Source organism: Colletotrichum lupini, chromosome 1, assembly GCF_023278565.1.
Source record: "Colletotrichum lupini chromosome 1, complete sequence".
Classification (NCBI taxonomy): Eukaryota; Fungi; Ascomycota; class Sordariomycetes; order Glomerellales; family Glomerellaceae; genus Colletotrichum; species Colletotrichum lupini.
The window spans coordinates 5,820,076-5,842,913 of record NC_064672.1 but is presented as its reverse complement, the minus strand read 5'-3'; the positions used below and the strand labels follow the sequence as shown (position 1 = coordinate 5,842,913).

At 42.8% G+C, this 22,838-nt stretch overlaps 7 protein-coding genes across 7 annotated transcripts; 5 read left to right on the top strand and 2 right to left on the bottom strand.

The window, feature by feature from the left end:
* Nucleotides 1-95: 95 nt before the first annotated feature.
* CLUP02_01748 (uncharacterized protein) lies at nucleotides 96-380 on the top strand (the record flags this gene model as incomplete). Its single annotated transcript, XM_049280785.1, has 3 exons — nucleotides 96-123; nucleotides 183-189; nucleotides 242-380. 3 exons carry the CDS (start codon nucleotides 96-98, stop codon nucleotides 378-380), a joined length of 174 nt encoding a protein of 57 aa, XP_049136742.1.
* A 115-nt stretch (nucleotides 381-495) lies between these two features.
* On the top strand, nucleotides 496-1,476 carry CLUP02_01747 (uncharacterized protein; the record flags this gene model as incomplete). Its single annotated transcript, XM_049280784.1, has 4 exons — nucleotides 496-696; nucleotides 771-784; nucleotides 835-944; nucleotides 1,304-1,476. The coding sequence occupies 4 exons, from the start codon at nucleotides 496-498 to the stop codon at nucleotides 1,474-1,476; spliced, it is 498 nt and encodes a 165-aa protein (XP_049136741.1).
* Nucleotides 1,477-1,969: 493 nt separating this feature from the next.
* On the top strand, nucleotides 1,970-2,418 carry CLUP02_01746 (uncharacterized protein; the record flags this gene model as incomplete). Its single annotated transcript, XM_049280783.1, has 2 exons — nucleotides 1,970-2,106; nucleotides 2,184-2,418. The coding sequence occupies 2 exons, from the start codon at nucleotides 1,970-1,972 to the stop codon at nucleotides 2,416-2,418; spliced, it is 372 nt and encodes a 123-aa protein (XP_049136740.1).
* Nucleotides 2,419-3,233: 815 nt separating this feature from the next.
* On the top strand, nucleotides 3,234-4,789 carry CLUP02_01745 (uncharacterized protein; the record flags this gene model as incomplete). Its single annotated transcript, XM_049280782.1, has 3 exons — nucleotides 3,234-3,626; nucleotides 3,698-4,426; nucleotides 4,493-4,789. The coding sequence occupies 3 exons, from the start codon at nucleotides 3,234-3,236 to the stop codon at nucleotides 4,787-4,789; spliced, it is 1,419 nt and encodes a 472-aa protein (XP_049136739.1).
* Nucleotides 4,790-5,722: 933 nt separating this feature from the next.
* On the top strand, nucleotides 5,723-7,138 carry CLUP02_01744 (uncharacterized protein; the record flags this gene model as incomplete). Its single annotated transcript, XM_049280781.1, has 4 exons — nucleotides 5,723-5,875; nucleotides 5,934-6,034; nucleotides 6,100-7,019; nucleotides 7,098-7,138. The coding sequence occupies 4 exons, from the start codon at nucleotides 5,723-5,725 to the stop codon at nucleotides 7,136-7,138; spliced, it is 1,215 nt and encodes a 404-aa protein (XP_049136738.1).
* A 334-nt stretch (nucleotides 7,139-7,472) lies between these two features.
* CLUP02_01743 (uncharacterized protein) lies at nucleotides 7,473-8,570 on the bottom strand (the record flags this gene model as incomplete). Its single annotated transcript, XM_049280780.1, has 4 exons — nucleotides 7,473-7,652; nucleotides 7,989-8,162; nucleotides 8,229-8,253; nucleotides 8,323-8,570. The coding sequence occupies 4 exons, from the start codon at nucleotides 8,568-8,570 to the stop codon at nucleotides 7,473-7,475; spliced, it is 627 nt and encodes a 208-aa protein (XP_049136737.1).
* A 2,163-nt stretch (nucleotides 8,571-10,733) lies between these two features.
* Nucleotides 10,734-11,540, bottom strand: CLUP02_01742 (uncharacterized protein; the record flags this gene model as incomplete). The annotated part of the gene is made up of 1 exon (XM_049280779.1): nucleotides 10,734-11,540. One exon carries the CDS (start codon nucleotides 11,538-11,540, stop codon nucleotides 10,734-10,736), a length of 807 nt encoding a protein of 268 aa, XP_049136736.1.
* Nucleotides 11,541-22,838: the final 11,298 nt, after the last annotated feature.

Below are 22,838 nucleotides of genomic sequence, written 5' to 3'. Positions count from 1 at the left end.
GTCCGTTAGCGTTTTCGGAAATTAAGAGACGATTGATACCTACATTCTCATTTCTCAACACCCGCTTGATTTCTAATCTTTACACGCCCTACAATATGTTGGAATCGAAATTTGCCTCGAAAGGTGTGAAATGTTCGCCTAATTGATGCCCTTTCCGCCATCCACGAGTCGCGCGGCGGCAGGAGTCAGGTAAGCTTCAAGTGGTTTAAGGTTTCTACCTAATGTATCAAGCCTCACATAGTCACGACTCGACAACTAGGAAGGGACGCAGCTTAGTTGACTATCTCATTGAGGACTCCGTGCTTCTATTCCGCTCGGACGAACTTGCTAGGAAGCTTGCTGTTATACTAGAAACCTATAAAACACAGTACAAGTCCTAGAAGGTCTTCTTCCGCCCATTTTCTTTTTTGAATCACCAGCCTTGCTACTCACATTCCTTTGTCCATTGCCTTCTTCCACTCTTTCAATACTATTCACTCATTAAATCATTTCACCATGCGCGTACTCGCTAGTCTTCCTCTTCTGGCCATGGCTGCCCTCCAAGTCGCCGCTGGCGACTTTTCGGCGACATGCTCTGGCACGTCCTACTTCTCTACCAGCGTCAAGTCCTACTGCATGGACAAATACCAGGAGGATTCCTACTCGACCGACTTGGATATGACCAAGTGCCTGGCCAATGTCGGAGGCAGGATTGTCGTAAGTCTTACACCCAGAAGCCAAGCTCTGAGTCGCTCCATCGATGGATTCAAACTAATGTGATTTATTCGCAGTGCCGTCCTTCCAAGTAAGCCATACCTTTAGTTAATCAATCTTCATACTGACATGTTGCAAAAGCCCATCGTTCAAGTTCTGCGACTGTGGTCTTGGCGGCGACAAGAAGCAGATCTTGAACTGCCGCTGCACTGATTCCACCGGAACGAAGAGACCTTCGTCCCTGAACCTGGGTAAGATTATCATGGGAAGTTAATCAATTATCACAGCAAGTACTGACTAATCGGCTTAGACACGTGCCTGAGCAACATCGACGGAGACCTCAAGTGCTGGAGGCCCTCTCAATTTGAACCTTATTTCGGTGTAGTGGGAAATTGGAGGAGAGTCAGGGGTACTAAACACAAACGGAGCATAGCGAGCATACTTTTTAGTTGCTACTCAATAGAACATTCAGCGCTTCATTCTTCTACTTTAAACTGAATGTTTCGAGAGCTTGAAGCAAACCGATGTCTATGAATCCAGAGAATTGTTCTCACATATCATCGGTGCATGCAACCGGTGACACCATGGCTCCCTCTTCACAATCTCAAAGCTCGAGGCGCCAAGGCTGACTACCAACGCTTCACAAACTGTTTTCTTGGCAACGACTCGCGTTATCAGATTGCACCTCGCTTTTCTCAAAAGCTCAATCTCTCACGGGTCACCTGGTCGCTGCGCGCGCCAACGGCAGCGCCAGACCGACCGCCCGCAATTGCGATCCAGTAGCCTGACTCGCAGTACGAAATGGCGGTGATTTAAGGCACCGCCCAAGCCTAATCTTATTCTTCAGCAGCGAGCCCCGGGGCCGCCGGTGCCGTAGTCTGGAACAAATAATCAATTATCCTTTTCTCTGCCTCATCTGGAAAGCACGGATTTTCTCTCGCCGCAGCGCTCTGCAATAGGGAATTACTGGGTCAAACATGAGACGAGGTGCGCCAAAGCCTCGGGTTCGATCCGAACTCTATCGAATTAGTTCGTCTCATCGCAATCTTTCTAGATAGTATCGGGGAAAACGCTCGTGGTTTGATGCCGAGCCGCGGCCATGACTCTCGTTCATGAAGTACCCTGCCGACGTTATATAGGTGGATGTTCAAGACGAAGTGGAATTACATGCCGGTGTGGCCTCTCAGTCTTCAACGCCAGTCACTCATTCGCTCGTTCACTAGTTGCTCAGATCTCTGACCTCAATCCACTCTTTCAAAACTCTTCTTCCACCAACATGAAGTTCTCACTCGTCCCCGTGGCCGTCGCCCTCTTCTCCACTGCCTACGCCGCTCCCGGCGCGCCTGCCGCTGAGAGCGTCGAGCTCGTCGCTCGCGGCAACTGCCCCGCGGCCCAGGACTGCACATGCACGGCGTAAGAACACCACCTCTCTCATCAACCTGGCGTTAGTATACGAATATTGGACTGACTGTGATATTCTGGGGATATAGCAAGTTTGACAAGTACGCCAACCCTATAGAGTATGGCTCTACCGTCTCGGCCCGCATCTCTGGCGCGGACCGAGGGCTGACGACCTCGGACTGGCGCGGCACCAACGGCTACGGCAGCTCTTCTTTGTGCAGAGTCACGGTCGACCGTGTGTGCGGTAACTGCCGGGCCTGGAAGACGACGACGGACAAGTGCGGATACTACAGCCTGTCCGATTTCAGCTGTGTCAACGCTTAAACGACTACGGCTTTCATTGTATAGCGTTCTTGATGCGTAGCATTAGCATTGTATTCTCAAGCGGATTTTATTGATCAATTACGTTTCGTCCATGATACTGAGATGCGTGAACAACAAACACATGGTGCATATTATTCAACTGCAGGTTATTAACATCTGCGTGTTGGGGTGAGACCCCTTCTGTAACATCGGTTCTTACGGGGTATCGCTTTGAACCGCAGTTATGAGCCAGTAGAGTCAAGGAGAAGGCATACCCTGCGGTACTGATTGAATCGCTTCTCATTGGTAGAACTATATGTCACTGAAAGCAACGAAGAGACCGTCAGACGGGAGGATGATGACAATCGGGTTCCCATGTGTCGCAGTCTATGCCTTGGCGCTGACATTTCTCGGCTATCCTGTCACCTAATTAGTGCTCTCGCAGCAGCAGCCCTGGTGAAGAGTGACCTGTCAGACATTTCTCCGCCTTCTATGCTACCATCAACGTCGCATGCGACTTGTTCGCGGAGTCAAATTGACATGCAGTATGGAGTTTTGGTTGACCGTCTCGAACGAGTGGAACATTGAGGTATGCGCAGGGATGGAAGTTGATAGGGTCGCTCGTTGGGCGACTGTACGAATGTCACGGATTAGGACTAGTGCTGCCGCAGTTGCATGGGTAGCTCACTGCGTTCCGGAACATGAATTTTGGATATAAATGTAGGTGTTGAGCAGAGCCTTTCCGATTTGATTCATCTAGAAAGGTAGAATCTTCTTAACACGACAAGACGTTTGCCAGATCACAAGTACTCATTGCACATCTGCATGGAATCATAATGGCACCTTCTCTTATCGATTCATATGGCTACAAGTTTCGCCAAACGGATCTTCACATGTCAGCAGAGCAGCTTGACCCTCTGAAGCATAAGTTCGATGAAGTGGGGTCAGAGGCTCTCACAGCTCTAGATGGCATGTTCCCTCCTCCGCCGCCTCGAGCTGGGTGGTACGCCAAGGGGAAGCAGGAAGACCCGCAGCCCGATCGCGATACATACGCTCTGCTTTGGGACCACCGCGAGAAGGACCCAAGACTGATGAAGCTCTGGGACGAAGTCAGCGCCGTGCCTGAGTGGGTCGACTGGGACCAGATCAAGCGTGGGCAGGACGTCTTCTACCGCTACGCGCCTGCTGCAGTTACTGGGTTTGCGTTCCAGGGACTGCTTGCTACGACTGTAAGTGTGATGACAAGAAGACACGGATGTGAGAAACTCTCGGCGAAAATGCTAATGCGATCTACCAACAGGGAGCCTCGTATCGACCGGCAGAGACGTTGGTTCGTACAGGCGGTCACTCCGCCAAAGTCGCCAAGAACAGACTCTTTGAGACATTTCAGCTCCTTCTCCAGGTTACAAAATCCCTTGACGACATCAAACCTGGAGGTGGGGGCTTCGCTTCAGCCGTGCGCGTCAGACTACTGCATGCCGCGGTGCGAGGACGAATCTTGAAGCTCAACGCACAGCGTCCCGGATACTTTGATGTCGATAAATACGGCGTCCCCATCAACGAACTTGACTCGATGCAGTCTGTATGTGCATTCTCCACCAACCTCGTGTGGTTGGCACTGCCCCGACAGGGTATCTACGTGCGCCACCAAGAAGCTCTGGACTACCTCGCTTTATGGCGATGGGTCGGCTATGTCTTGGGTACTCCCCACTGGATCTTGGAAACACCCGAACGAGCATTGGCATCTATGGAATCGCTTTTGAAGGCATGCCTTGCCCCGAGCAAGAACTCTCGAGCTTTGGCCAATAACTTGGTCATTGCTTTGGACGGCGCTGCTCCAATTTACGAGCCGAAAGAGTTCTTCGAGGCTGGGACTCGCTTCATCAACGGAGATGAGATGTGTGATGACGTCGGACTTGGCAAACCCGGTCTGTACTGGGATGCTGTCATCAGAGGTATCATCTGGACTCTGATGGTGATTACTTATATGTCGCGTTCTATCCCTGCCTGGGATAGATGGCAAATCAAGGTAAGCAAGCTCTGAAGTTGAACAGGACTACCGAATAGTTTTCACGTGCTGATCCAATGTCGTCAGACATTCCGAGCTTTATTCTGGGACTACATCGTGGAGAACAAGGACACCTTGAAGGGAGGATATAAATACGAGTTCAAGTATGTGCCGCATCACGATGCGAAGACTGGCGCCGAGACCGCAGATGGGCCGCGACCTGCGAATGGTATGGGACATTTGGAGGTATTTGGCCTCGCTGGATTTTCCATTGCTATGTTGCTTGCGACCGGGCTCTTGACTATGGTAGCTAAGCTGGGCTTGTCGTATGTGGCCAGCAACCCTTTGCAGGCAATCATTGCTGGTAGCCAATTTAGGCCTTGATCAAAGAAAAGTTGAGGCTTTCGCATGTTTGAGTCAACGAAGCATCTGACTATCCAAAAGGTTTCGCAGTGAATGGTTTTGTCGCCTAATGAATGTACACTTCTCGATCTCGGCCCCTCCTGGACTTCCCATCTCCCATCTTTGATCTCTCATCTCCCATCTCCCAACGCCCCCTCTCCCATGTTCTCGTATTGGGGCGATTCCGCAAGACGTAAAGGGGCAGCACTTCTTCTTGATGATTGCCTAATGTCTCACTTATTAGGAATTTCGCGCTGTTAATGGCCTACACGTCCTGTCAATCTTAGCCCGAAGGTACTTTTGGGAGCCACCGCCATCCTGCATGCCGCCACCTAGCTCTCGAGACGTCTAGCCGCGATTACCTATATCTACATAGCCTGCATGAACCAACTTGCAGACATTTCACAACACCACCATTGAAGCTCAACATTCTAGTGAACGCACACCATGCGGATGAATCCTACAGCCTGGGCCATAGCTATAGGCTCGCATACTGAAACGGTAAAAGCTAGCTATAATCCGCTATGGCCCCCACGTGGCGTCGGAGAACTGTATGTTAGCTTACCCCGAACTTGTCGGGGCTGAGATGAAGTGCAGCTTAGTCTGACATGGAGGGTAGCTTAATCCCTGTTTTTTTTCCGGCTAGAGGGTACAGAATGAGAATGCCATAGTAAGCATGCTGTGTTTTCCACCCAGCCTGCCTGGGTCACCCTCTCTGCCTCGACGATGAAACGAGAAAGCTTGAGGCCAGCCTTGTCAATATTTTGGGAACGCGGAATCTCATAAGAGCATCAAAATGATATAAAATCTCAAGGGATTTCCTTCGTTGGCCGACAACCAGTCTGCGACCTGCAAGGCTTGTTCTTACTTTTGTTGTTCTAGTGACCGCGATTCAAGCTACCTTAGTGAACCATCATGGGAGCTTCCATATCGATAGCGCAGTGTAAAAGCCATTACAACACGACTGTGGACTGCAGTGTCACCCCGAACGACTCTGGAGGATTCCAGACTATCGCTGGCTATGAGCGCGGCGAAGTCCCTCCCGAGCCGGATATCGCGGGCACTGGGGTGCGTATAGCTGCCACTCATTGTTTATTTTATGTCGAGAAGTTAAGCTGTTCTAAAGATTGTTTCCGTCTTTATCGCTGTCGCGTCTTTTGCGTTCGCCATTGGTGTCTTTGACGTCATATGGACCGTAGTAAAACATAATTCAACGACACATCAACGGTAAGACACAGCCTTCAAGAATTAAATGAGTTTCGATGTCAAGCTGATGACAAGCTGTTGAATAGGTTCAAGACTTCTGGTTTCCAAAGACCACGTTGGGCTAGCAAGTTTAGTCGATCAAAATTCTTTCAAGCTCTCGTCGTCTCTTGCAGCGACCAACAGGTCTTCACAGGCGGTGCCTACCTAGTGACCATTAGGTTTTGGAAAGGCTGTTTCATAACCGCTTACCACTACAACATTGTCGCAAACATGCTACTGCTCACTTGCGCGACGCATCTCATGTCCGTTGTGATCTCAAAGAACTACTTCGAAAGGCTCCTCCTTGCTTGTCTACGAGTCATATTTATCACAGTCGTATTCGCCATGACTGGGCTCTTACTATCCAACCAGAACGCAAGCAACAACGTACCTTTTCTAACGAAGGTGCCGCCCAGTAATGAATCAGACAGCTTGCTGTTATCTCCAGCTGTTTGCTTTCAGAATGGGGAAGACAGCATTGAACAGTTGAAGCAACTCCTGCTAGACTCAGTAGGAAGTGGAACAGCGGTGGAGAGGGCATTACTACAGAGCACTCCGGGGAACTACATTCAGGGCTGGAACCTCTACCTAGTCATCCTGATTTGGTACGGTGTATCCATTCTTGCAGAGTTGGGCCGATGCTGTTATCGAAGTAGGAAAAAACATCGCGAAGCCGCCGAGAATAACGGTTGGCACAAGCGCGACAACTGTTTTGTCAAATTTTTCTCCGGTGTTGGTAGATTCTCCTACGGAGTATATCTTCTTGGCGGAATAGGCATCTGCGGAACAACAGTTGTGATGTCGAGCCTTTACATTATGAATCTGAGGCGTTGGGTGAAAAGGTCGCGATGGCTTGAGCTGGACGAAGGCGGGCAGAGTGAAGAAGACGATGCAACATCCTTTGGGCAGCTTGTGCCTATTATCTTGGTGGGATTGACGGCTTTCACGTTTCTCTCAATACTGAGTGGTAAGTCGTTGTGCAGGCCTTCACATTCTTATCTATCTGTTCAATGGCTAACCCCTGACTAGAAATGTGTGCCGACAGTCGCAAGTCTTATCAATCTAAAGACGGTTACTCATCAGTGAACCAACATCGCAAAGGGAGTGGCCATCTGGGATAAGAAAATTCATTGTCGATGCACCCTCTGCTTGATTGAATAAGCGCACCTGAACGTGGGCAGTCTCTTTTGTAACTTGCCTTGCTCGTAAAACCTGGTCAGAATGCGGAATACACGTGTGCCATGGGCGATTCAAACGGGATTGATGGATACTAAACATGGAATGCCAATGTCTTAAGATATCGTGGATTCGAATTGTTGCTCTACCTTATAAGGTACAATGAGCGGTCTTTTCATGTTCCCTCTTCTTCCTAACGTAGGTACAGTCTAAAGCATGCTGGGTATCACGTAGCACGTTCGTTCTATCGGTACTTCAAATCGTCTCTCTGAGCCTGTCTTGCACCAGAGTGCGCTGCGTCTAGCTCGGGCGTGTTTGATGCCGCAGCATCAAGCTCGTAAGTCGGTTGCATGGCGGAATCCATCTCTACCCGCGGCTCTGGAACTGCGAGCTCGTTCACCCCGCCACCATTCGCTCCGTATCCCTGTCCATCCTTTCGTTCGTACGCCCACGCCGAAGAGCCCGCTTCCGTCGTAGGGGTCGCATCGGCTGAGCTTCTCTTCTTCCTCCGCCAGAGGAAGAAAATTCCCGCAATGATCAGAATTCCGCCAGCGACGCCTCCGCCCGCAGCACCGGCTATCGCTCCGGTAGACAGTGAGGTTGAATCGCCCGTACCCGACGGCGTAGAGGTGGCCGTAATCGCGGTCGTGGCGGAAGCTCCGGCAGTAGTGGTTGCGGTCGTTGATGCGGCAGTCGCAGTCGCTAACGTTGTGGCGAGTGTCGAACTCGTCGATGATGTGGAACAGGATGAAGTGCTAACTGTCGCAGCCCAGAAGATATCCGAAGCAAGTGCTGTCGCCGTCGCGGGAGTACACAGCAGGGCGATTCCGTTCGAGTTATCGCGGTATGTCCCGTTTTGCCCGGATTGGCAGCACCATCCACCATTGTCGAGCTTTCCGTCGACCCCCCAGAGAGTCCAGTCTGAATTAGGGCACTATGATGAAAACGTAGGATCAGCATTACTCCCATGCTCGAGGAGCTGGATTGCAGTTGCCCTCACCTTAGGGTATTTTAACGACAAGTCCCTGCAGTCAGAAGGATCTTTTGATCTATGATCAGGATTATGTTGATTGAAGTGTCCAAACAGCGTTTACCAACCTTCACAACAGTAGTTGCCCACGTAATCACCATCTCCAGTGCATTTGAAACCCGAGGGGCAGCATCTCGGTTGCGCTCCTGTGCCACACTCGACAGGTGCGCTCGGCGGACATGATCTATCGTTTCGAAGCGCCCATCCTCCTTCATACGCGCATTCTTGCGCGAAAGACGCATGGACCGCGATGGATGCCGCGGTCACGAAACTGCGGAGGCTGAATCGCCATCGGATCGTGTCGAAATCCATGGTTTCGAGGTACAAAAACAGGACAAGTTTGCTTGGAATTACGGTTGTCGCAGGGAGAAGGTCGTAAACAGGGTTCCCTAAATGGGACCAAGATCATTTAACATGAGCGGGAAAACTGTTCGGCTGGAAGATGGGATCCGCAACGCCGCGGGTCGAAGGGGCTTTCGTCAAAGGATTCAGCTTATGGGGACCTGAAGGGTCAGCCCTGCGGGTGGCTGCATAATTGTTGTCCTCCATACGAGACTAAGCTGGTGCAACGGGCCGCTGGTTCGTCGGTTTAGCGGGTTGGATTCTGGCATATGGCACCATTGGGTGCAAAGTCATTTCTTCTTACGCGCTGCCAAGCGTTGGCAAATGAGACCTTACTGCCTGTTTTGCCCTGTCCTCCCGGTCTAAGCCATCCCAAATGAGGGAAGTGATCACCGAATTGACCATTCAACTCGCCAAAACACAGCAAACACGACCGTCAGATTTTAGGACAGTGGAAACGGCCGCTAAGCCTGGCTGCTTAGATTTTGTGGGCATTTAACATCCAGGCTGGTTACTTTGGGGGGGTCGGCTCCGAGTTGGCTGCTTACATTTTCCGAATGAGACAGAGGCGATGACCCACTGGCTGTTCTGACACGTCTAGTGAGAACAGTGGAAGCGTCTGGCACTACGAAGTACTTGCAGCCGACAGTTAGTTTGCTGTGATAGTTGTACTGTTCGCGTTCCCAAAGTAAGTGTCTGATTTCATGTACACATGTTTTCGTGCTTCTGACGCTGGCCTACTACTCCACCTGGGCGCAGGCATACTTCAGGGGGTCGGGGGAAGACCCGCTCGACGGAAAGCCAAACGAATACCTTAACCTTGTTTTGATGGCTGGTTCGAGGCTAACTTTCTTTTCGACCTGACGTCAGTGGCTACTCGCGACCTTACTGGCAATCCTCTGCAATTATACTCGAAGCCCGAACATGACCCCGATGCGTGAGTTGGTGAGAGAAACGCGCTTGTATGATAAGACGCGTTGTGACGAAACCCGTGCAAGAATCCTGGCAAATAGACCACCGTTCGGAGTCATGAGGCATGAAGGGTCCCAGAAAAGCTCTCGATTCAAAGAGGTTAGAAATCGTTAACCCTAAACCAAAACCATCAAGGCTCACCTTTGGTGCGGTGTGGTCAACTTACCCTGATGGATGCCATTCATGATTTGTTAAGCTTTAAGAGCCACATTTGGAGCATCCAGAGAAATGGCGGCTACCGCCAATGGTCAGTCGTTGCGAATTGTCCCTTTGAGATAGAATCGCATCCTAGAAGCCTTCGAGCCTGTAGCCGTTGAATGTAGCTTCAAGGATCCGTCATTGACAAGACAGTACTATTGCTCCGAAATCGTTTTTTCTTTTTTTTTTACGTTTTACGTGACTAGAGGAAGAATATGATTGAGGCACAATCGCATGTTTTCTAGCCAGGAATCACAAGTAAGGCAAGTTGTGTAAAAAGGACATAGCGAGGAGCTATTTGCTCAAAAAAAATTACCACCCTCTCACAATTATGCAGCAACGAATCTGTTTTGCGTTGATGACAGCTGACTTTGTGTACAGACGTAGTTGTGCTCTCTTACAACAGCTTTCACCAGGCTTTTCTTCAATACACAATTGAGGTGAAGATTTTTAGAGTAGTACAAGACACGTTAGACTTTGTCGTTTGTGGAATATCCTTCACATTGAAATCACTAGTAAGGTATTCAATGTACTGTATCTATAGATAGGCTAGTTTCACGCACATCGGCGCGGTAATTTAGTAGTAATCTCGAGGAAGCCATCTTCTAGAGATTACCACGAGTCTTTTCAGAAACTCTTCCAAAGTCCACAATCACGGATATTGTGGAACCAATGCAAATAAACTAATGCTGAGAAGAAAGCTGCTAAACCCTCAACAGATGTAGCAGGGATTTCAGGCGCTTCTGGATACAGAAATCGGATTACAGGTTTCAGAAATCCTCAGCTGGACTCTGCTAGCTGAGTTGTCTTCTGAAAGTTGACCATTAATAAGACTTTGTGATAGCTCGAGTTTGTCATGACTGAATTGTTTTGCGAAGCCGACTCCCACAGCAATGAAGCAGATGAAACCTCCCAAGATTTTTATGCTGACTCATGTAGATCCGTCCTGTTTTCCCAAGCCACTCAATCATCCATTCCATACTGTTGTTCCATTACAGCCTCCACAGCTTTCAAGCATTCCTGCTTCCGATAATTTTCCAGACCCGGCCAGCCATGCTCATGATAGATGAATTGTAATTTTTCCACCAAGCCGTCCGAGCCTGGTCTGAGATACGCGTATACATCGATGACAGACAGTTGACTGGTGGGGATAAAGTTCAGTTTTCGAAATTGATCCTTGAGAACTTCGAAGAAACCATTCACGGTCCAGCGAGTGGCATCGCCACGCCAGTCGGCCTCGTTTTCTGGAGCCCACTCGTGAGGGTCGTCGAAAACTCGCAGATGGTCGTAGGAAGGATTGTCCGAGATCCCGTCTGGGCATTCTGGCCAGTATATTATGCCAAGCTCTGTATCCAAGAGGAAAACAGGATTTTCGCGGCCACCCTTTGTGAGACCAATCACGTGGGAGGGTGCGTTGTCGCAGATTTCGGAACCTTCCGACATGATTTTCAAATCCTGGCCATCCATGCCGCATTCGACACGGGCTCCTGTGTGTTGCCAATCGGCAAAACGGCACCAAGGAGCGCCCTGAGCCTGATTGAAGGGATTGCTCGGGACACGGATGTAGGGTAGATGGCGTAGAAGACATATGACCTCACTTGATTTTCCCATGTCTTTCAAAGTTTCCGTTGTGATTGTAGGCCAACCTTCTTCTGGAGGATACAGGATGTCGTCTTCGTGGACATACATCGTACTTAAGAAGCTGTAATAGTCGCGGATTGACACTATGCACTCTTCGCGGGAGTATTTGCATTCGGCGAGTTCGGGCATCTTTGCAGCTCTGAAAAAGATGTCGGCCCGGGGCAAGTAAATTGTGCTTGAGAGTGAGAGATGAAACTTTGGAGGCAGGCATGAGCTCGCTTAAATACTTGAAGGCATGACCTCTTAGTGGGACATCAAGTGACACCTTGGCAAGTTAGCATGATGTCAGACTTTAGTTTTCGAGTGTCATAGCTAAGTGAAGGCTCAAAGCACGGCAGAACCTTGTGGTCTGACTGGCTGAGAGGTGTTACGAGTTATGGCACGCAGCAATGGGCATACGGAGTGTAGTAAAAGTGGCTTAACTATCAAAGTGGAAATAGACAAAAGGAGAAGGTCTATATATACAATATCTAAGATAGACACGTGATTTAGCACGTGACGGGCACTTTGTAAGGTGCGATTACTATCCTTATTACGTAATATACCCCCTAATTGCTATTACTAGGGAGCTATTATGCCTAAGATAGAATCTCTGAATGCCCTTACAAAGGCCTAATTTGGTCGAATGTAAATAAAGGAAAATTAAGCGTAAGGGATACGCGTCTTTTAAACCGCGTTTATTATAAATATATCCCTTTATTTAAAATAAATAGAATCTTAACCCGGAATAGTACATATTTTATTACTTTCGGTATATAAATTACTAAGGGCGAGGCTACCTAGCCGCCTTATATATATCTAAATTCTTATAGCGTCGCTTAGTTATTATTTTTCTTTTTCTTTTTAACTTCTCGTAGTTACTATAAGTACCCTCGTTTATTATGCGCGCGCGCCTACGCCGTCGAATCGTTTACTAATTTTATTCTAAATATAAATATTTAATATATCTAGAAATAATAATAAGTTTTGCGCAATTTTTATAATACTTTTTATATACGCATTGTGCGGTTTATTAAGAGTTTAGATAGGTAATAATACTAACGAGCCCCTCCGGGTCGTTACCCCCCCCCGCGACCTCTTACCCGCTTACTAGGGCCCGGCTACCGAGCTCTCTCTCCCTAGCTAAGAGGATATCGAGGCTACTAGTCGAGACGCTAAGGACTTTATTAAGTTTAAGGCTCTCCTTAGCGGCCGTAATAAGGGTAATAATAAGGTAAATAGTAGTAATAAGAGCTCTAACGGGCTTTTACTTATCCCCCCCTCGGAGTCTAAGAGTAAGGATAAGACTAGTTCGGATAATAAGCCCTCTAAAAAGGGTATGTCGTGTGCTTATTATTTTAGGAATTTATGTTTAATATTGTTCTAGGGTTTAAAAAACGTAAGGCTAGCTCTTTTTAAAAGGGTAATAAGAAGTAAAAGAGAACGCCGAGAGGCTAAGGTACCCCCCGCAATAAGTATAGTTCTTTTTGCTATTCTAGGCCTATTTAACGTATACTTAGTCCTTAAGAAGCTTAAAGGAGAGGCTCCCGAAGAACGGGAGATTTAGTACTTACCTTATTTTAAAGTAGCCCTCTAGTATACCGATATTAAAAATAGTAGTCGTTATTTTATAGGAAGTAGTAGCCGGTGTGCGTACTATTTTAACGGCCGTTCGGCTAAAAGGTATATCGATATACTAGTCGTCTTATAGTTAATAGCTTAGGCCCTTACCGAGGCTATTATAAGTAGCGCTCCCTCTCTTATAAATATATTATCCTTTTCTATTATTAAGAAGCGCACTTCTAACTATAGTTTTAGTAAGATATTACTAAGCTCCGTAATATCGTCCGCTAGATATATAATAACCGGAGGATATATAAGAACTATATCGGCTTTTATATAGAGGACTTTTTTAACGCGCGCCCCCGGTCCTCTCTCGCGCTTATTATAGTTATTTATAACTAACTTCTTATTACGCCGCCCGCTTCCGTACCCTAAATTATTAACTTAATAATCGTTCCGGCTCCCGCGCCCCCCGCTACTCTTACTATTCTTAGCTTTATAAACTTCGAGGCACGTAAAATACGTTTCTTAGCGCGCGTACTAACCCTCCTCCTTAATAACGCTATACTCTTAATAATCGCATACTTCGTAAACTAGGAATTTAAATAATAAGCACAAGCCCGGGTCTTATTTTTATATACGTATGCCCTACGGGGCAAAGTTATTTTATTTATTTTAGGCCTCCGGGCCGCACTCTAAGTTCCGTTTATCGTTTACCTTTAGGCATTGAGTTTTTCTGGGCGTAGCCTAAATTAATTATTTTTAACTATTTTAGCTATTTATAATAGCTTCTCGCGTATCGTAGAGGTTAAGAAGTATATAGAAATATTCGAACTTAGCTCGTAAAAGGTTTTTAGTAAGTCTATCTACTAGTATGTTTTTTATTAATATATAAGTAACCTCGAAGCTACCTCTAGCGTGCTCTTATCTTAATTATATATTCTATATATTAATATAGCGAAGTCGAGTAGCTATTCTTTCTCTTTCCCCTACGACGAGTCGAATCGTCTACTAATTATCGTAATTAACTAACTATACTTTTCCTAGGTTAAGGGTAATATCCTTAAAAAGGCGCTTTAGAGCTATAGTCTCTTTTGCGGTTTTTTTAAAATAAAAAAGCTTAGCTTCGGTAGTTAACGTCGTAACCGTCGCTTAGCGTACTAATTTTTATTAAATTGGGCTGCTAAAAAGGAATATTATGTATCCCTAAGATAATCGTCGTATTACCTCGTTATTTGCGAAGCTAATATCTCTAGCTAAAAGTAATAATTGCGCACTCGGTATACTACTATAGTAGAGCGCAAAATATCTCGTTATATAAAAATATCGGATATAGTAGTTAATTACTTTAATATGGGTTGCGCTTAGGTTAGTTAGGAACCGTGATAATTACGAGTAAGCAAAGGCGACGTCTAGTCTAATTATAATAGCTATATAAAGTACACTCCCGACCTTCTCTTAATAACTCTTTATTTCCTCCTTTATTACCTACCCCTCGTTTAGTTTAAACTCTTCTTAAAGAAAAGGGGTAGCTAGATATAATAAATCTATAAGGTCGAAGCGCTTAGTAACTCGCTCGATATATACGTCGTAAATAAAGTAAACCTTACGAGTAGTACGGTCTTATAAAATCCGCACTCCGAAGAAGTAATTAATCGGTCCATTCTCTTTAAGGTTAATATATTCTTTTATACCGTCGACGATCCCCTAAGCCGCCTTTTAGTCGTTTCGATAGTATAGAATAATAAAGTTATCGACGTAGAATATTAGTATTACCTTCTTATCTACGGTTTAGTAGATATAGATTTCCTCGTAGCTATATATTATATTTATACTACGGAGTATAGAGGTAAAAGTTTAGAACTAGAGAATTAGCAAGTCTCGGAGGCTATATAGAGCGCGTTAGAGTTTACCTATTTTATTAGTAACCTTATATCCCTCTAGGAGTTTAATAATTACTAGCTTCTCGCTCTTAAGAGGCGCGTTAAGGAATGCGTTAATAATATTATATTAGTCTACCTTAAGGTCGAATTAGGTAGCTATTATTATTATAAGCCTAAAGGCCTTTGCGGCGAGCGTCGAAGCGTACGTATTTTATAAGGGGTTAAGTAGTTATATATTCCCCCTTATATATATACGTACTTTTACCTCGCTAACCTTATTATCGACGTCGTGCTTATAAGTATATACCTACTTTAATAGAAGTAGGATCCCTTATTTAGGATCACGGTTGACCTCTTCTTATATGCTAATATCCCTCAGCTTTTTTATTTCTATATTTATAGCATCCCTGAGTAACTTCTATAGTTACGGTAGGAGATGTTTAATATTACTAAACTTCTTTAGTGGGCTTTAGAAGTTAACTTTAGTAAGTCGTGGTTTCTAAACTCCTCCGGAGCGCTCTAGGTAGGTCCTATAAACTGCTCCTTTTATTACTTAATAGAGTGTTATATATCCTACACTACTTTCCTCTATAGCTTTTTACTAATTAGGTATAAAAGTAGAGAAAAAGTAGTCCTAAAGACGGTTATAGTAATTGCCGTCTCTTATATTCGAATATAAAAGCGTCGCGAAGATATTACTATCGAAGCGTTATAGAGGTCTGCGGGCCCGGTTTAAATATCTAGGACCTAACGGAGCTTTACTTAGTACTCGATAAAGTAGTTCTTATAAGCTCTGTTCTTATATAATAGTAAAGGTTTATTATAAGGGTTCCTTACTAACGTCGACTTTAGCGTTAGGAATTACTTTCTCGCAATTGGTACCTCGTTTGCCGCGTGCTCTAGCGTTTTACTAAGAGCCGTTAAGAATTAAAGGCTTAAGAACCTTTGCGGTATATATAAGCGCTTATAGGGAGGACTATAGACTACGTAGAGCTATTTATAACCCGGTTACTATATCCCCTTCTTTACCCCTACCCCCGAGCTTGCGCAAGGGGGTTATTTTAGGGGTTAATAGTAACGGTAAGACTATATTAGCCTCTTTAGCCTTATTTACTATACCCTAGAATACGTTTATTAATTACTTAGCGTCCTAAATAGTTAAAAATCTAATAATAATACTATCCTTAACTACAGAGTTATCTTAAGTACTAGCATTTCCGAAGTCTAGATCCACTTCCCCGAGTGCTCGAATTAACTTATTATTAGTATTGAAAAGTTCTTATATCTCTTAGATTACTAAATTTGCTTACTTGCTTACGATAGCTTATTCCTCGTGTGCAGGATTATAAAAGACTTTTTTATTAAACTTAATATTCCTCGTAATAAATACTTACTCGAGCGCGGGTACCTAGACCCTATATAGGTTATACGTTTTTAATATATATTTAACTAGGTATTTTATATGCCCGCGGGGAAGCATTTTAAACTCCTTTTGACGTATGCCCCTCTTATGATCTTTATAAAGAGGGTATGCTTAGTAGCTATATACGTAGAGGCTACCGAAATACGGGGTAACCGGTTTAAAATCCCGTACTTAGTAACCCGTCTATTACTAGCGTTAATACCGCTTTTACTAATTAATTTCTATTATAATAAGCGAATCTCCTTTATTAGCCTCCCGTGGGGTAATATTATAAATAAAAATTGCCGCTAGTACTATTTTATTTTATAGATTCGTAAGGAGGTTTGTAAAAAAGCGTATCTTACGAGCTTTAGCGATTATAAGTTAACCTACTCTTTTAGCGTTACTTACGGGTTCTTTCGTATATAGAGGTAGAAGTTCTATTTTAATTCCTAGCTCGCTATACTACGTTTTATATACGCGTTTAACGTTTACGGTTAAGAGAGCGGTCTTATTATTATTTCTAAAGAAGTAGATTAGAGTCCCTTTTTAATAACGAATCGCTACCTCGAGGCTCTATAGTACAAAAAGCACTTCCTCCTCTATTTTTATCCTTAAAGGGAACCCCCTAAGCTACTTATTATATTTGTCGGAAGCTATAAGTATATATTATCGTTTACTAAGAGATAGTTCGAAGTAGAAGAGATCTTAGTATATACGGTATTATAGCCGTGAGGCTCTTTTTGAGGGTAGTCTTTTTAAGACTACTATCTTAGCTTCGGATAATATATATACTTTATACTTAACTTATAATAGAGGTTTAATACGCATACCTCGAGTCTTATATAGTAATTAACGAAGAGTATTAGGTCCGAGATAACTTATTCTAAGGTACTAGAGGAGCGCGCTATTAGACCTCTTACGGGTACGTTAATATAAGCGACGGAATTTTCTACGGCTAACTAGTAATATAATACTAGCTAAGCTCTATAAAATACGCTTAAGGTTTGCGGAAAAAGGATAGGATTAGAGGAGCTTATATTCGAGGAAGACTAAATTGTTCTTTTAGATAAGCTACTTTTTAATAGTGCTCTTATAAAGCGTTCCCTATCGTAAAGTGCAATTTAGACCGTAGTACTAGAGTGCGCTTCTATTTAGTAGAGTCTCTAAGACTATATTAATATAGAATCCCTCGACGTAAGCGACGTTCTAGAGCTTTAGATCGCAGGTTCCCTTTTTTTTAGGTCCGTTTAGGACGCCCTTTATAATACGAGTGCTACGTGCGGTAATAGGTAGTATAGTAGTTCTTAATTTAACGTAGTCTTTATTACTTAATAGTACGTAACTCTCGGGTTTAAGTAAGCTCTTATCGTTAACTAAATATATTACTCTATAGCTATTTATTACCGTGCTCTAGGAAAGGGGGTGAGCGCTACCCATAGGGGTACTAAAAATTGCGTTTACCTCTAAGTCCTAACTCTTTATAAGTATAGCAACTACGTAGCCCTCGTCCTAGTCTACTAATAAGCTCGCTATAGGTTAGTTAGAGGATCCTTTCGGAAACCTAGGTTTCTTAGGGGTTCTATCGTTCCTTAGCTAACTAGCTTTCTTAAGCTCACCGTAGAGTAATTTCTACTTACTTAATTTAATAGCGGCGAGGACTTCTTTTATATAGCTCCTTAGTATTCGTATTAGTAACTTATTAGCGTTTCGGCCTATAAGTACCTATTCTAATTTTCGGTACGCCGTAGGGCGCTACGGGTATGCGCAATTATAAGGGTATATAACGTTACCCTTATTATTTACGTCGTTAACTAAGTTAGAGCGTTTAGTAAAAGTAGAGTAAGCCCCTCTTTAACCTAAAAGTCGTTTAATATGTGCGTCCTAGGTTACTAAGCTAAATATATACGCAATCTCCTCGAGGGTCCTCGTATACGTTCTAAAGGCTATTAATTTGCTAAAAGTCTTATATATACGTTAGCCCTATATAGGGTTAAGTCTAGACTTAACTATAACTAAGAAGTCGAGTACGGCGATCTCTTTACTAATTTTTAAAATATCGTACGTTTTAGCTTAAAAGTAAGCGGACTACTACTCCTTATATTAGCGTTAGGGATTAATTTTAGTCCTCGCTTTATTAAGGGCTTATTAGTATTCCTCTCGAACCGTATTCCTTACTACTAGTTCGGGGGGCGTAAATTCCTACTTTAAATATTTAACGATTCGCTATATACTAAACTTAGCGCCGTTTTTAGTAGCTTTTTAAAATGCGTATTCGTATAGTATAGCGTTAACTAATTTTATTAACTACTAAGCGAGGACTTTAATATGCGTATTAATAATATTACGTTCGTAAGCTATAAGTTACTCGTATTTAGCATCGAGCTCTTATTATTTCTAAATACTCTCGAGCGTATAGATCCTCTTTACGGGTGCGGTATAGGGATAAATTTATCTACGTAAAGTAGGTAGTATAGCTAGCTTTATAAAAAGAAACCCGGCTTAGTTTTATAGGTTACTCGTGCTCGAGGAAGTCGAAAGGTTCGTACTAGGAGTTATATTTAGAAACTACTAGCGGAGGATTTCCTAGTTTCTTTAGTTGTTCTCGAACGCCTTATAACGGGCCTAGTAAGCTCGTAGTTCTTCCTTATTACGGGTCGTAACTAATCGTCCGAATTCTAAGGGCGAAATAAGCGCTATAAAGGGGTCGAGGAATACGTTAGAATTTAGAGCGTCTAGGTCGACGTACTTCTAAACCCCGACGCCCTTATTTATAGCGCGAAGTACGTTAAACTATTTAATTTAACTATCGCAGCTAGTTAGTTTAGCTTAGGCTAAAGTAGGTACGAGTAAGTCGGTTATTTTAAAGAGATTATAGGAATCGTATTAATAAGTGCGTTATCGTAGTATAAGGTCTTAACTAAGAGCTAGGCTTATAACTATTACGAGTTATAGTACGTAGTAATAGGCATACGGAGTATAGTAAAAGTAGCTTAACTATTAAAGTGGAAATAGATAAAAGGAGAAGGTCTATATATACGATATCTAAGATAGATACGTGATTTAGCACGTAATGGGCACTTTGTAAGGTGCGATTACTATCCCTATTACGTAACAAGAGGAGATACACAAAGTTTACCTTCCATAACACTCCGGGGGACCGTATCAATTCTAAAAGGCTATCTTACTAGCCAACATCTGTAGCCTCCAAGGTGACGAGGGTTCGAATATCTCCTGATTCTGCGATCGGTTTATAGCCTGTAGACGAGAAGATCTAGTTAGGCAACATATAGCATCATGTTCGCTAAGGGGTGGAATTCACGCACAAGTAAATAGGTAGATCATCTGATTTATATCATGAGATCTTTCGACTCTAAGCTATCAAACCTTGCTGTAAAATGAGACTCATATTGAACGTCTCGGAAAACCGCGCAAGGTGTTTCGTGCCATTATCCACGGATGGTCTGTAGACATCCTGTATAACGGAATGTAATGGCTTTGAAAACCACAAAATACTTACCAGGGTGCCAAGCCCCATAGGCTTCAACAAACATTAACTCAAATAATTTCTCAACCACATTTGAGGTGATAACGTAGCTCTCACGGTCGTATATTCAGGTTTAAAATTCTACTTCGAACCGAAAAGGTCAGATTGCAGAACTGTGTTAAAAGGCCCAAAGGCATGAATTTCCCTGGAAACATTTCTTCATCAGGCGAAATCATTGACTGTGAGAACGAACATTGACTATGACACAGAATCTGACTATGTATTTATCACTGCCACGCACAAGCTACCTAAATACTAACACTCATGTCTCATACCAAGGCAATCGACTAACCTCTATAACCAGATCAACAATGAAACTAGTTTATTTTCTTTCGTGGATAGCAGTAGCTGCTCCGCATCCTTCGCTCGACAAGACCACACGAGTTGACGTCCTACACAATGTCACCGTCAACATCGCAGCACCACTTGGAATCGATGCTACCCCTTCTAGCCAAAAAATCGAATGTCCTATACCTTGTGCTAACCACACAAACACGAACACATGGACAGAGTATGGATCGATTGACCACCTACGTCGCTGCCAGGAACCCATGCTTATTGCACCAATGTTTCCCGACGCTCTTGCCAACCTAACTTCTACCACTACCGTCTACGGCTGCTCGCTCAATTCCAGTCGTCCAGTCATAGACTGGACATCGGAGTCATTCGCGAAGAGCTCTCAATTTAGTATTCGGCAACCAGATGGCATGTACTCCGCATCCTGTGAGTCTACCGGCCAAGAGGTCGAGAGAAAAGTCATGGTAGTTCGAGGCAACGACGGCAATGACAATTTCAGTAGGTTGGACTTTATTCTCCTAGGCCAGTCAGTAGAGCGAACGCTTGCAGATCCTCCCAACTGCCCTACGAAAACTCTCTTCGCCCAATCTAGAAGCATGATAGTGAGTATCTATAGCGGAGGCTCCTTGGCAAAGTTAACAATAAGTCAAAGCACCCACTTATGGGCCCCCCCCCCTTTTAGGCCCCCTAACAAACATAGTATCAAAACATCGCCACTAACTATAATTAATTAATTAACTATCTTCTATTACTATAATAATATAATTATTATTATCCTTAGGTAATTCGACCTTTATAAGTTAATTAGGACTAACTAAACGGTTACTAAAGTCCTGCTAAGCCTTTTATATATCCTAAATACTCGCAAACTTGGTATTTAAGTTTATTAATATACTTTTCTTTTTTTTAAGCCTTATATACTTAACCCTTACTTTTAAAAATCGAATTTAGTACCGAAATATAGCTAAGTAGTAGGCTTACTCACTAAATACTTTTTTTACTTTTTTAAATAATAGTTATTAAGTATTATTATCTAAACTAAGCTCTATAAATAGTTTTAAATAGTCGCTAAGCTCGCTAGCTTTTTTAAGAGTTAACTAATTAATAATAAAGGTTATTAATACTTAGTTAAGCAGTTTATTAATATTATTAGTCGTTTACTTAGCTTTTATACCCTTTTTAAATAATATAACTTATATAAGTAGGATTATTAGGTTAAGAAATAGCTTAGTTATATTAAATAGCTATAATCTAATTACTTTTTACTTACTTCGTATATTTAATAACGTTAAACTAACTAAACGAGTAAGCTAATAATAGCTTAAGAAGTACTGCTTTTTAATAATAATAGAATTATTTATTATATCCTCTTTATTAAGCTCCTTTTTATAATAAGATTTAATAGGACTAAAAATAGCTATATTTAATAATTAAAAAACATAGGAAGTATATAATAATAAAAATAATAAGTAAATATTATTTTTATAATACTCTTATATAAATTCTATCGTTATATAACTCTTATACTTATTTAGTATTAATAGTTAAGGCTAATTTAGCTTACTAAGCCCCCTAATAGGGGGGGTCTTAGTTTATAATAAGAACACTTTTTTTAATTAATAAAGGGTAATCTCGTTAGTTATTTAGCTATTATTTATTATTATAAACTTTTAACTATCGTAAGGGTTAAGTTAAAATAAAAACTACTATTATTATACCGACTTTTTTTTATAAATAACTAGTAGTTTAATAAACTTATTATTAATAAAAATATACTTAATAATTATTACCTAGGTACGCAAACTAAGCTCTTTTTTTTATATTACTATAGTTTTTATTATACTTAAAACTAGCTTATTAACTCCCTTATTTTTTATTATACTAATCTTATTTATATTATATTTATTAGCTTATTTAATATTATTAATCTTTAGTATATTAAGTAATCTAAATTATAATTTAATTATATTAGTTATAGCTTTATTAATACGGTATAAATTTATTAAATAATTTCTTTAGACCCTTATTAATAAATTCTTTTTAATAAAAGCGTTAATCTATCTTTTTTTAAGTAGTTTAGTATCCCCTTAAAATATTAGAACTTACTTAGCAAATTCTCTAACTTATTAATAAGTTAATATAATACTTAGGGTATACTAAATTCGAACTTACTAAGCTAGCTAGTCTTTTTATTATAAAAAAAGCTTCTAAAGGTTTATAAATACCCTCGCTCTTATTTAGTAGCCTTTTTTACGATTCTAAAATATTACCTTAGGAATTCCGAACTTAACTAAGGCCCTCTTAATAAAAAGACCGTTTTTAATAATATTAAGAGCTTATTAGAGCTTATTTTTAGTATATAGGACTATTATATATTAATTAATGATTATGTTAAAAAGAAATATATTTAGACGATTTTTATAATCATTATAGTAGTTTGTATATTAAGGGTAGGGTTTTAATCGGGGGGCTGGGCGGGATTTTGGGGGGGCCTAAAAGGGGGGGGGGGCCTATAAGTGGGTGCTTTGACTTAACGTCTGCATGGAATGCAATCTCGTATCTGCCAATTGTCGGCCATTCGACTCAGATGCTCGTCGAGATTTGCGATGACAGTCGAGGACCTGAAAGGATCTTAGGCATTGCAATTGACATTGTCGAAAACCGCGAGCTGGTTGAAGAGTTTACTTTGGGTTGGAGTCAAGGGAAATGTTTCGCGGGGCCAAAAAACGCAACCGTTTTGCCTGGCGTGAAGGTTC